This window comes from Lycium ferocissimum, chromosome 4 (assembly GCF_029784015.1).
Source record: "Lycium ferocissimum isolate CSIRO_LF1 chromosome 4, AGI_CSIRO_Lferr_CH_V1, whole genome shotgun sequence".
Classification (NCBI taxonomy): Eukaryota; Viridiplantae; Streptophyta; class Magnoliopsida; order Solanales; family Solanaceae; genus Lycium; species Lycium ferocissimum.
Genome location: NC_081345.1, coordinates 49,476,441 through 49,489,548, shown reverse-complemented (window position 1 = coordinate 49,489,548; position 13,108 = coordinate 49,476,441). Strand labels below are relative to the sequence as shown.

General features: G+C 36.2%; 2 protein-coding genes across 2 annotated transcripts; one reads left to right on the top strand and one right to left on the bottom strand.

Moving 5' to 3' along the window:
- Window positions 1-2,619: 2,619 nt before the first annotated feature.
- LOC132054817 (mitochondrial arginine transporter BAC1-like) lies at window positions 2,620-7,436 on the top strand. The gene is made up of 8 exons (XM_059446790.1): window positions 2,620-2,772; window positions 4,533-4,622; window positions 5,306-5,407; window positions 5,893-5,997; window positions 6,077-6,175; window positions 6,247-6,435; window positions 6,810-6,908; window positions 6,983-7,436. The coding sequence occupies exons 1-8, from the start codon at window positions 2,680-2,682 to the stop codon at window positions 7,121-7,123; spliced, it is 918 nt and encodes a 305-aa protein (XP_059302773.1). The 5' UTR covers window positions 2,620-2,679; the 3' UTR covers window positions 7,124-7,436.
- Window positions 7,437-7,756: 320 nt separating this feature from the next.
- On the bottom strand, window positions 7,757-11,382 carry LOC132053441 (squamosa promoter-binding protein 1-like). Its single transcript, XM_059445476.1, has 2 exons — window positions 10,779-11,382; window positions 7,757-8,081 (listed from the first exon to the last, which is right to left on the bottom strand). Exons 1-2 carry the CDS (start codon window positions 11,078-11,080, stop codon window positions 7,967-7,969), a joined length of 417 nt encoding a protein of 138 aa, XP_059301459.1. The 5' UTR covers window positions 11,081-11,382; the 3' UTR covers window positions 7,757-7,966.
- Window positions 11,383-13,108: the final 1,726 nt, after the last annotated feature.

The following is a 13,108-nucleotide window of genomic DNA, read 5'->3' as shown; positions in this document are numbered from 1 at the left end:
GGATGCTATTTCAAGAAGAAGACTGCCTGGTGATGTTGGAAGAATGCACTGAGGCGCCCAAAATCCGCGATGTTGATCTGGGCGAGCAACTATCCAACTGGACCTCTACCTCGCTCTTGGCTCTTCAGTAGAGAAATGATGAATTTAAAGTCGGCGAGAATCGGTTGAGGCCCGTTTACTCACCATTTGCACTTTTTATTACCTCGTGATGTTTTCAAAAAAATGGAAATGAGTCGATGTTGATCTGAGTCAAGACCACAGTCTGTATTTTCTTTACAATCAATTAATGAAAGCCTCAAGTTATGGAAAATAGCTTCTCTTTTACTTTAACTTGCATAGATGTTTCACACTAATCTTACTTTGCTTTGACTTTTCAGTAATAAAAACAATAAAACAACCCTCAATGTCATGACATGTTGCAAAACGAATGAGTCAAGTGATGTAGGAAAGGAAGAGTACGAGGAGTACGACGAGGAAATGATGCAACCTGAGGGTCTTGTGGAAGAGGTAGATCAGTTTGAAAATGAGCAAAAGCCGAACTTGGATGAAAAGGAAACCATCAACTTAGGAGATGAGGAAAACATCAAAGAAACTAGGATAAGTGCACATCTGGAAGCACCTCAGAAGGAAGAGCTGACATGCCAGGATTAAGCACTAACATGATGGCCCATAAACTGCCCATCAATGCAGGTTTCACACCAGTCAAACAGAAAACCAGGCAGTTTAAGCCGGATCTTAGCATCCGTATTAAAGATAAAGTAGAAAAACAGATTAAGTCGGTAGTAGTGGAAGTGACCTCAAACCCCGCGTGGCTGGCCAACATAGTGCCAGTACCCAAAAAGGATGGAAAGATCAAAATATGCGTGACCTAGCGAGATCTCAATCGGGCTAGTCCTAATGACAATTTCCCACTCCCGAAGATCCACATACTCATCGATAATTGCGCAAAACACGAGTTACAATCATTCGTGGATTGTTTTGGGGGATATCATCAGATTCTTATGAGTGAAGATGATGCGGAGAAGACAACCTTCATCACTCCATAGGGAGTGTATCACTACAGATTAATGTCGTTAAGTCTCAAGAACGCCGGTTCTACTTACATGAGGGCTATGACTACCATCTTCCACGACATGATCCACAAGGAAATTGAAGTATACGTGGACGATGTCATCACCAAATCAAGAGAAAGCTCAGAGCACACTACACATATGCGAAAGTTTTTCAGTAGACTCCACAAATTCAACTTAAAATTAAACCAGACCAAATGTGCATTTGGAGTACCTGCCGAAAAACTGTTTGGATTCATAGTCAGCCGAAGGGGTATAGAATTGGACCATCCAAGATCAAAGCCATTCCAGAATTGCCACTTCTAAAGACTAAGAAAGAGATCATGAGTTTCTTGGGAAGGTTGAATTACATTTGGACGATTAATATCCCAGTCCACCATTATTGTGGAACCAATATTGAAATTGCTAAAAAAAACGCGCGCCCACAACTTCCAGAGAAATTTAGCAAATGCTATATCTATATGAATATACTGTTGATACTAATAATTCATTTCAGCATTGTGCAGATGTGAGGCTGCTTTTATCTCACTTTTTGGTTTACATTGGGTCATTTTAAGAACAGTCGACGAAGCCTTAACAAGTTGGAGGGGCATAGATATGAGACTGTGTTGGCCCTCTTAGAGTTGGTGTTTCTTGTATACTATTCTGATACTTCAATGATGTCCAACCAACTTAAATGTGTTGATCAGTGTGGAGAGGCTCTTTGATGTCTTTGGGCAAGTCTAAAATGTTGTTCTCTGAATGATTTAGCTTTTCGCCATTATACTCAGTTTTCTACACCTTTCAACAGGAATAGGGAATTTAAGATATCTCTCATGTATCATTGAAAAATCAAAGTCTGAAAGTTTATTGCTGAATTTCATACACGAATTTTTGCATCTTCAGTCAGGAATGTCTGAAGTTGTTCTTAAAGTGGCTAAACTTATAAAATTTTATTCACTGCGGCTATGGCATAAATGGAGACCCTAGAGTCGGTTATTTGTGCTCTCACCTTATATAGACAAATTATTTTTGGTGAATTAAAACGATGTAGAATTTGATTTAAAAGTTGAAAGAGTAAGGCAGAAACTAATAAAAAGACTGAAACATAAGTTAAATACAAGAAAAATATGAAGAGATCTAGAAGACAGGCAGATTCAGGATGTTCCATTGCTGCCGCTGAATCAAGAACCTATTTTGTTACTGGGTTCCCAACAGATATTTCTTATATATTTAATGAATTTTTCAATATAAATGTAGGGTATGCGCAAAAGTTATAGGGTTCTGGGGAACCCTTACCGCTAACCCTAGGTCTGCCCTTGTTATTTCACCCTCCCACAAAGATAAAAATAACATCACAATCTCGAGATAACTAATTTTGGGATTAGTTATTCCGCAATTTTATCCTAACCAAATCTGGGATAAACTCATTTCACATTTAATCTCAAAATTAATTATCCCTAGTACCAAACGAGCCCCTAAGGAACTACAAATATGTTTTGAATTACATTAAAGTGACTATAAATACTCTCCACATTTTTAGTAAGTGTCCCTGTAGTTTCAGAGCCAGAAAAATCTTGGATTACTGTGCTAAAACCCCTTGAAAAACCCAACACAAATACTAGAGAAGATGGAAGGAAATTCAGGGTACAAGGATTATGTAGCTGGTTTAATGGCCGGTATTGCTATGGTTATTACTGGTCACCCTTTTGATACCGTTAAGGTTCGTCTATTTGCATTACCCTATGAATTAATGCAATTGAAATTATCATTCAGTTTTCATATTTGTATAGTTGAACAAATTATGCACCTTGGTTTTGCTGTTTTCTGAATATAGATGGCTAGATGCAGCACAATTTGAGATTCATTTAGATGTAATTAACACGAAAAAACTACATGTTTCCATATCAAAAAAAAAAAATAAAAAAAATTCATGTTTTCCCTAGGATTACCTGGCTCAGTTGAATAAGCTACTAGCAAGAAGTTTACTTTACCCTTTACCTTGGACATAGGTGGACTCAAGATTTGTTGAAAAAATTCCTTTAAGCTAATACTCAAAACATCTTTCACACAGAGGCGGATCCAGGATTTAAATTCTAAGGTTCAATCATAAGGTTTTTAATATTGAACCCATTATTTTTTTAAAGCTATGGGTTCATATCTACTATATTAGGAGTTTAGTGGTAGTCGAGTATTCTCCTTAGTAGTAGTATTAGTTAGTAATTGTTTAGATTCTTTTCTTCAAGGTGTACTACTATCTATTTCTTCTTTTGCTTTTATCTTACTGTTTTTTTTTTTTTGGGGGGTTTGATATCATGCTTCGCATCCTGTTTTTCTCTCGAGCCGAGGGTCTATCGGAAACAGTCTCCCTACCCCACAAAGGTAGCGGTAAGGTTTGCGTACATCCTACCCTCCCCAAACCCTACTTGTGCGAATACAATTGGTATGTTGTTGTTGTTGTATTTATAATTTTTTCACATAAATTTATGCTCCGCGTCAAAAGTATTGAACCCCCACTTACAATGCTAGATATGCCACTGCTTTCACATACCCTGTAATTGATTGTTGTAGTTGCTAATGTTCCATACCTAAGTTTGTTCAAACAACAACAACATAGCCAGTGTAATTGCACAACCGGGGTCTGGGAGGGTAGGATGTACGCAGACCTTGCCCCTATTTTTATGGGGTAGAGAGGTTGTTTCTGATAGACCCTCGGCTCAAAAGAAAAGAAATCGAAAGATGTTTACAAGGAAAAAGAATGACAGCACAATAGAAAGATACAAAGCAGGGTAAGCTATTGTCTGAAGCAGATTATAAGGTCATCTGTGCTAGATGGTAGTATTTTATGTCTTGAGAAGATATTAATAATATGACATATACGATACACTTGTTTGGGCGTCAGAGAAATACCCATTTGCATAAATGCATTATTGGATTGATCCATGCACTTGATTTTTTTAATCATTCAGATTTCATTGGTTTAGGATTTTGCCAAACAATGCACCTGTGTTCTGAATAAAGATGGTTCTGTGCAGCACAAGTTTGACATTTCTATAGTTTTATGTTTGGCCGTTGAATGTAATTAACCCAAAAAAGAATATGTTTCCAATGAGGTGCGTAATCGAATTAGCGACTGGCGAGAATTTTACTTTACCTTGGTCATAGGTGGACTCAAGATTTGTTGAGAAAGTCCTTTAGGCTACTACTCAAAACATGTTCCGTAGCCGAAAGCTGATTGTCATAGGTTTTTTATTTCCATGTATTAATTTGTTCCTCCTCGCTATTGAAAAGTCTAAGTAACTGTTATAGGGTATACGGTAAAGTATTGTCTGAAGCTGATCATAAGTTATGTGTTATGGTAGAATTTTATGCTTTGAGAAGATATTAATAATGTGATGTGTATGGTATACTTGTTCGGGCGTTAGAGGTCCATGTATCTTTCTCAAGGTCTACCTATTGAATTAAGTGAAATGTATATGTCAGGTGAAGCTCCAGAAACACAATACAGAAGCTCGTGGAATAAAGTACAAGAATGGATTGCATTGTGCTGCTAGAATATTAAAAACCGAAGGAGTATGCCTCTCAACTTCTTCCAAGATCCAATTTTGAGTTTTTCCATTCAATTTGTTGAAATGTTGTTTAATTGGTGGAACATGTAAGCTCTTTACTTGACTGCTTTGCTTATATTGAAATTCGAAGTCAAACATTAGGTTAAATGATTTCATTATATCCAATCGATCCCTGTTTTTTCGATAAGCCTTGTTTTTCCTTTACTAAATGTGATACATCTTTACTTGCACATCGTTATATTCATGAAAATGTTCATGAGTGTATGATTGTGTTTGCTTATTCCTTTAAACTCTATCTTAAGTTTCTGGTTACTGAAGTAGTATGCAGTAAATAGATCTGAGGAAACAGAGATCACTTGAAGCTCGTTTTACATAAACGCCAAATTGTTCTGCCTTGACTGTTTGTCAAGTAAAATGTTTTGCCCACCAAATCCTGTTTCCTTGTCATAACAAAACCTAATTTTTAATTCTTCAAAGAAATTGAGATAATACTTTTGCATGTTAGCCTTATCTTATACCCTTTTTCATTGAGCACACCAGAAGAAGTCGATTTTGTTGTCTAAATGTAATCTAGCCTGCAATTTCTTAGTACTTTCACAGTATCATCTTGATACTGTGCTTTTTTATTTAATTTTTAGAAGAAAAAGTCTCTGAAGGACCTGGACTGATATAGATTTTCTGTGGCAGGTTAAGGGGCTCTATCGAGGAGCTACATCTTCGTTCATTGGCATGGCCTTTGAGAGCTCACTTGTATTTGGCATTTACTCCCAAACAAAACTATTGCTTCAGGTTTGTTCAATGTCCATCCAGCGATGATTTGCTGTGTGATTCAATTCAAAGATTGTCTGTGACTAGCATACATTGAAAGTCAACTACTTTTACAACCGTGAACAAGTATCTAGGAACTTTGGCACTGTTGTGACAACATCTCCATAATTTGTTATCAATGACAAACATTTTGGGTTCGTTTGGTTGCTGCTAGTTAGGAAGAGAGTTATTCATGGATTAAAACCAGTATAACTAGTGCCATGTTTGGTAGCATTTTAGTTGCTATGCATAAAATTCAATAAACTGCGTACGGTGTTCAGTTACCAGTTTACAATCCCCCATAACTAATACATGTATAAGTTATGAGGGAGTTTATGCATTATTTTCTGCAGGGTAGAAGATGGAATAACTAATAAATGAATAACTAAACCCTACATGACTACTAATACCCGCATAACTCTAAATCTCTAACCAGCAACCAAACGGCCCCTTTGTTGTGTTTATAGGGTGGACCAGATGGAGGTAAGCCCCAACCTCGAGCAATAATTCCTTCAGCTGCTTTCGGAGGAGCTATTATCAGCTTCATTCTATGCCCATCAGAACTGGTGAAGGTAAATGGTGTGAGAGTTCATGAAATCCTACTGTAGAATTACTTGGAAGTATCATCCTTGTTTTATCTATGATTTCCAGTGTAGGATGCAAGTTCAGGGTGCTGATTCTGTGGTACCAAGCTCCAGTAGATATGGAGGTCCTCTTGAATGTGCCCTTAAGACTGTAAAATGTGAAGGGGTGAGAAATTTATTGATCGACGCAAAATTTGGCTTCTGGTATGCATTTAAGCTGACAAAGAACCTCTCCAGCTCACAGGCATATTTCGAGGAGGCTTCACGACCTTATTAAGAGAATCTTTCGGCAACGCTGTCTTCTTTAGCACATATGAATATGTGCGTTATTATTGTCATCTACAGCGGAAAGGTGCTTCCTCTGAGTCTAATCAATTGATTGATATTGGAGTTGGAATAATGAGTGGTGGTCTTGGCGGTATAGCAGTGAGTATTCTTGGTTGGAATTACCATATTATTTACGACTTCTCCTTGTTATTTTACTTGATTAGCCTGCCTCGTCTCCTTGCTCGGTTCTGTACTGTTTGTAAACTTACCATGTGGATGTTTATACACAATTAATTATTAAGGACATTTTCATTTTTGGCCCGTCGGCCAAGATTAATTACGGGTGCTACCCGAAATATACAAAACCTATACATTGATTATGTATATTATATGAATCTTTATGTATATATTATATGTATATTTGTCTTTAATATACAAAACCTATACATTTGCTAGCTATTTTGCAAATTAAATCACAGAAAGGCATTGGACTGTAATTATCTCTTTATTTTTTGTGCATCTTCTCTTTTCAGTGCTGGTCAGCAGTTCTGCCGTTGGATGTAGCAAAAACTATAATTCAGACCACCCCAGAGAAAAAACATACAAGAAATCCATTTCGCGTTTTGAAATCGGTAATTGCCATAATCGCTTGTATTTTGGAACTTGAAATACTAGTTGAAATGCCTGATTCAGTTTAAAATGATAGATTTACGGGAGATCTGGTCTTAGAGGATGCTATATGGGTCTAGGTCCTACAATTGTGAGAGCGTTTCCTGCTAATGCAGCTGCAATTGTTACATGGGAGCTGTCAGCCAAGTTGTTGGGAATCAAGCGTGATTTGAACTAGTAAGAATTCTTTGTTGCTGCCAATATTTATTCTGGTTGCCTGCTGGCTTAAAGCTTTAGAGGCTCGTCGCAAGGTTTTCATGTTTCTTTTAATGTGCCCTCACTGTCGTGCTACTAATTTGGCAGAAGCAAGTTTCATTTTTTAATGAGATAATCCGAGTATCTTTAATTTGAGCTTTGTGGTTCTCTGATTCTCTCATTTTGTTTTATCCTTTGTAACTCTTCAAAGGACCAAATATTAGTAGTATCTTAGCTTTGATTAATTTTGTTAGCTATTGGTCAAACAAGTTAATTGAAGTTGAGTGTTCTTCTTAGGCTTTCCTGAGCATCACTATTAGCTTCAATATTGGCGATAAATTCTATGAAAATGGTTTTTGCATACTCCGATATGCTTCGGTTCAGTCCAGTACTAACTGATGCCTAAATTGATGTTCAATTCTACCTGTTTCTCACACACCGTTTATGTTTATGATGCTCATTGAGTGTTGTTTGTTCCATGAGCTGGAAAGCGTTTTTAAAACTAGAGCGTGGTGGTAATTAGAAATTTAAAAAAAAAAAAAAAAAAACTATGCAGTGTGAGATGGCATGTCAATCGCGAAGTTTTCAAGCAGCGTCTATATGAAACACAACAAAGTTGAAGACAAATTCTTTCATATTGTTTTCATTTCAAGTGAAATGAGATTACTACTCAATGCATACCTGAAGATAACAATTTTTGTTAAAAAGGAAATTTGGCAAATGACAGAAGAGAGCGAGCATGGTAAAACTCCATATGTTTCATAGGAAGTTTCTGTTCCCATCAGTCCACAAGTAGGTGATTTCTCTGCATTGTACTGATACCCCTTCAAATTGACCCTTCTCCTGGAGAATCATGTGATTTACGGCGGCGTTCATTGTGGCCTGCCAAACGTCTCCTGCAACTCCTTTTTGCTTCGTCAAACTCCGCCAACTGATGAAATCTGCTTATCATAAATTTATAATATAAAACAAATGAAATTTCTCTTAAGTAGTTGTGAGAGGATGCTAGAGAACCAAGAACCACATTCTTGGAAAAAAATAGAGCTAGAAAAAGAAAAACTTAAGTAAATTCTGGATTTCTGGTTGATTCCTTTCTGGTCACTAAGGGAAATGAGCTGAGTTAATACATGGGTGGGTCATTGAACCGCCCAAAAGTTACTTGGGCTGAAATGGATTGGACTAAAATAGGCCAAAGAGCGCGTCATAACCCAATCCGCTCAATTCTTACTAAGTTTTAGTTCCTTTATTTATTGTTTTATAATTTTTAAAGTACCTAATAAAACTATTTTTTTTTTCTTCATAATGGCTATAAACAACATATCAATAAAGAAATTGACTTTTTGAAAATATTTTGGCATGATTTTAATGAGTCAATTTTGGGCTGAGCAACCCAATTTTAGATGGGCTGAGCTAATAAATTGGAGGGGGGGGGGGGGGGTCATGTGATCAATCTTACCAGGGAGGTTCAGATATTTATTCTATCAGTATCTCCGCTTCCTGCTTGCTGAACAAAAGCAGGGGACGACAAAGAATCCCCATTTGAGACTCTACAAACAGATTGAGTCCGGAGCCTAAATGGCATAAATTTGCCACAAAAAAACCAAAATGGTATGCCTTTTTTTTTTCAAACCAAAATGGGTATTTCGTTGGATAACCAACGAAATACCCGCATCTTACTGTTCATGCCCGAATTATTTCAGTCAAAATTTTTTTTTTTTTTTAATTTTGGTGCATTTCGTGAAATGTCAAATTTAAATGGCATTAAAATTTTTTTTTTTTTTAATTTCGTTTATACAAAAAACGAAAGTAAAAATAAAAATATTTTTGGCCTATTTCGTTGGACTACCAACGAAATAGGACAAATTTTTTTTTTTTTTTAATTTCGTTTTTGTTAGCCAAATTGTTAGCCAAATAAAAAAAAAATATATATATGCTTCAAGGGAAAGTCTGCCCCCTCCGGCAGACTTTTAGTTGTGTTCAACTAAAAGTCACGGAGGGAGGTGCGTACTTTTTGTTGTGTTTAAGTAAAAGTACGCCGGAGGGCGGACTTTTAGTTGTACACAACTAAAAGTCCGCCGGAGGGGGCGTACTTTCCTCAAGCATATATATATTTTTTTTTAACTTTTCAAGGGAAACTTTTAGTAATGCCTTAGCTAAAAGTGTGTCCCATAAAACATAACTAAAAAGTATGCCCCATAAGGCGTAAGTTTTCCTTAAGGTATAACAAAAGTTTGCCTTATAAGGCAAAATTTAATGGGCAAACTTTTATGCCCATTACGTGTAGAAACTGAGTACAATTTTAATAATAATAATGTTGAAAAGTTGATATGAATTTGGTTATCAACATTACGTGTTTGGTTTGGTTGGCTATAATAAAATCTTATAGTTTGTCTGCAATATGTATGGTTATCTTGTATGAATAACTAAAAGTCCGCTCCACTCCCAATGGAGACTTTTACTTAAACACAACTAAAAGTCCTCCCGTGGAGACTTTTACTTAAACACAACTAAAAGTACCCTCCGGCGGACTTTTAGTTGAACACAACTAAAAGTCTCACGGAGGGCGGACTTTCCCTTGAAGCATATATATATATTTTTTTTATTTGGCTAACAATTTGGCTAACAAAAACGAAATTAAAAAAAAAAAAAATTTGTCCTATTTCGTTGGTAGTCCAACGAAATAGGCCAAAAATATTTTTATTTTTACTTTCGTTTTTTGTATAAACGAAATTAAAAAAAAAAAAAAAATTTAATGCCATTTCGTTCAGCATTTCACGAAATGCACCAAAATTAAAAAAAAAAAAAAATTTGACTGAAATAATTCGGGCATGAACAGTAAGATGCGGGTATTTCGTTGGTTATCCAACGAAATACCCATTTTGGTTTGAAAAAAAAAAGGCATACCATTTTGGTTTTTTTGTGGCAAATTTATGCCATTTAGGCTCCGGACTCCAAACAGATTGCTCTCCGTGCTAGTATTATTCGTTTACATTCCCTTTGCCTTAAATTTAGAGCAGCACACGACGAAATTCATACAAAAGAAATAACAGTTAAAAGAATTGTGTTATTTGGCTTTGGCTCCATGTGATGTGAATCTGGAGGCAATTTACCCTCCCAACCATAGACTCATTGAGATTTTGATGAAGCGTATTACATAATTTTAACCAGCATAATACAAGAATATCAACAGATTTGTTTTTCACCCGGAAAATATGTTTGCTTAAATGTGGAGAAAGATTATCAGCCTTGCAACTTTGTGCCACTCTGGTTTTTGTTCTAGTTAAAGGTAATGATCTTTGATGCAGATATAATTGGCCTCTAGCTAAAATTTTGGGTGCTTTTGTGGTCATTGGTTAATTGAAATGCATGTTTGCATGCCTAGTGGCTGTTTGTATGTGCTCTGAATTATGCATATAACTGGATTTTACCTACTATTATCATAAGACAATGCAAACATACGAACTAGGAATGTATAGAATTTAAGTTTTATACACTATCACAATGTAATTTAACATGTTATACCACATTGCCTGTCTTTTTTTTTTCCAAGTAACTAGAATGGACCTACTTGTCGTTGTTATCTTTTAGGTGATCTAATCAGATCTTTAATGCATATTGAAAGATAAGAGTTTGTGAACCTGCTGCATTGCTGACAGAAACGTTGTTGGAGTCCGCCAATAAATACCGCCAGAGCCTTTGCATGAAATTCACAGACCTTGTGGCGGCGATGGTAAGCCTTGGCATTTGCCATATCTGCTATGCAGTCCTCGACTTGACAGGAAGGCTGCCTTGACCCCTCTCCCGTGGATACCTTCCTTCCGGAGCGAGTCAAGACCCTCTTCCTTTTGGTATCCTCTACAAAATTTTCGTCTTCCTCGTCATCCTCTTCCATTTCCACTTCCTTCATGTTTATTTTCCCTTCCAATTTGCCGGTTTCCATCTCTTTGAGGGGGGGAAAAGAACAAGTTGAGGAAAATTAGAGTGAGAAGCACAAGAATATGAGATGATGAATAAAGTGAAATTTAGCAATAAAGGTGAAAGAGAAGGGAGAGAATATGTGAGGACCACGCACCTAAGGGTGTGACCTATTGATTAATGAAACGGGTTAAGAAACATGAGGTATTAGGTTCAAATTTCAGTGGAGACAAAAGCATTTGGTGATTTCTTTCCGTTTAAGTTTTAGTGGACCGGTCGAGTTACCCAGTACCTGTATTGGTGGGAGGTAGCAAATACCCCTTGTAATCAGTCGAGATGCACCTAAATTGGCCTGGATACCGCAGTTATAAATAAGAAAAAAGAATATGTGAGGACCACAAAAAGTTCCATACTTTTCTTCTTCTATGTGAAGTGTGGTAAGTGGAGAACAGGAGTTTGATTAGAGATGAGCTAAAGATACTATAATTTGATAGGTTTCCAGTACAGGATGGGGAAAGTTTATGTTGACAGATGAAGCCTACTCTTACTGGCCTCAACTTGCATCAAGGACTACAACTTTAACGTGACCTAGGCATTATTGCATGAGAGAGAAGACCGTGACCAATCCATAACATTAATAGTACATAAGGATATGAAGATTCATTTACGATGACTTTGCTTCCTTTTGTTTTTTATATCTCCTATTGATTTTACTCCTTGTCTACCTCAAATACTCTAAAATACTTTTTCCTCAAGGTGGTAATTTGTTGCAAAACTCAGGGCGAAACCTAGGGGTGCAAGCTGGATTGGAGACAACGGAATTTAGCAAACGCTAAATGTCACATTTGAGAGTGAAACCTTTGATTTGTTTCGATCTAATATATTCTTGGGATCAATAAAGACAAAAAAGGATATGTTAGTGACTAGAATGATAAAGCACTCTCCAAGGGCATGAAATGTCAAATTTTTTAGTTAGAATATCGGTTAGATTCTCCGATCAAAATAAGGGTTAGGTTTATTTAATTCTCCGATACACTAGAAAGGCTTTCCTTGTTAAGATTCAACAATCAATATGTACACCTATAAAAATTCACCTAGATATGCACCACACAAAAATTATATGACGTATTTTTGATAGGCCTTATTTATATATACGTCTATGACTTGATCATGGTTAATTAACATGTGTTAGTCACCTTAATTTATCACTTTATTGTGATTGATAACGGGGTTAATTTGTTGTAATTTCAAGCAAGGACGATTCCTGTGTTTTAGCTTATGAGGAAAGCTATAGCAATGGCTAGCCCGACCCACTGACTTTAATGAGTAGTCCTATTTAGCTTTGCCATTTACTGCCTTTCTTCCATTTATTACAGGACGGGCTCTGGAGTACGAGAATTAAATTAATACAGTAATTAATTTAAGTATAATAATATCAAATAACTCAAAATATTTGGAAAAAGATGATAGTAAAAGTCAGACACTCTTTGATTCTCCAAATAGTAATAATGATAATTTTTTTTGGTTTCCCACGCGATTTTGGTATCAACTTTGGGCCGAATTAATTTGGATTCGCGCCGAAAAGTCATTATGTGGCAGCACTTCTTATCAATGTGACTTCATTCAAAAAGATCAAATCCAAAACCTCTTGTTAAGAATGTGGGAGTATTTATCACCTCACCACAAGCATTTTGTGTAAAGCACGTCCTACCAAAGGCGATTTCATTCTCAGGATTCGAATAAAAAAATCTCTAATCAAGGATAAATTTATGCTCATTACCCCACCTTATATAACTTTTCATCATAAAAATAGGCCGATACCCTCTCGTTTGCTTCTTTTTTTTTTTTTGGTTATATGACTGAACGTAGAGCTTCATTCTAATAATCTGTTTGGCCAAACTTTTAAAATCGGTTTATTTTGAAAATTGCTTTTTAAAAAAGTATTTTTGGTGAGAAATTATTTGTGTTTGACCAATTATTTTAGAAAACCCTTTTGAGCAGCAATTAGTGCTATATCATGCTTTTAAAAGTGTTTCTAAGTGAATTTTTTCAA

Bases quoted from the DNA above. Each gene is read 5' to 3' on its own strand.
- LOC132054817 (XM_059446790.1), top strand. From the start codon at position 2,680: ATGGAAGGAAATTCAGGGTACAAGGATTATGTAGCTGGTTTAATGGCC. The intron at 5,408-5,892 runs GTTTGTTCAATG...TTGTGTTTATAG, and splicing joins AAACAAAACTATTGCTTCAG to GGTGGACCAGATGGAGGTAA. The intron at 6,436-6,809 runs GTGAGTATTCTT...TTCTCTTTTCAG, and splicing joins GTGGTCTTGGCGGTATAGCA to TGCTGGTCAGCAGTTCTGCC.
- LOC132053441 (XM_059445476.1), bottom strand. From the start codon at position 11,080: ATGGAAACCGGCAAATTGGAAGGGAAAATAAACATGAAGGAAGTGGAA. The intron at 8,082-10,778 runs GTTCACAAACTC...TATGATAAGCAG, and splicing joins TTCTGTCAGCAATGCAGCAG to ATTTCATCAGTTGGCGGAGT.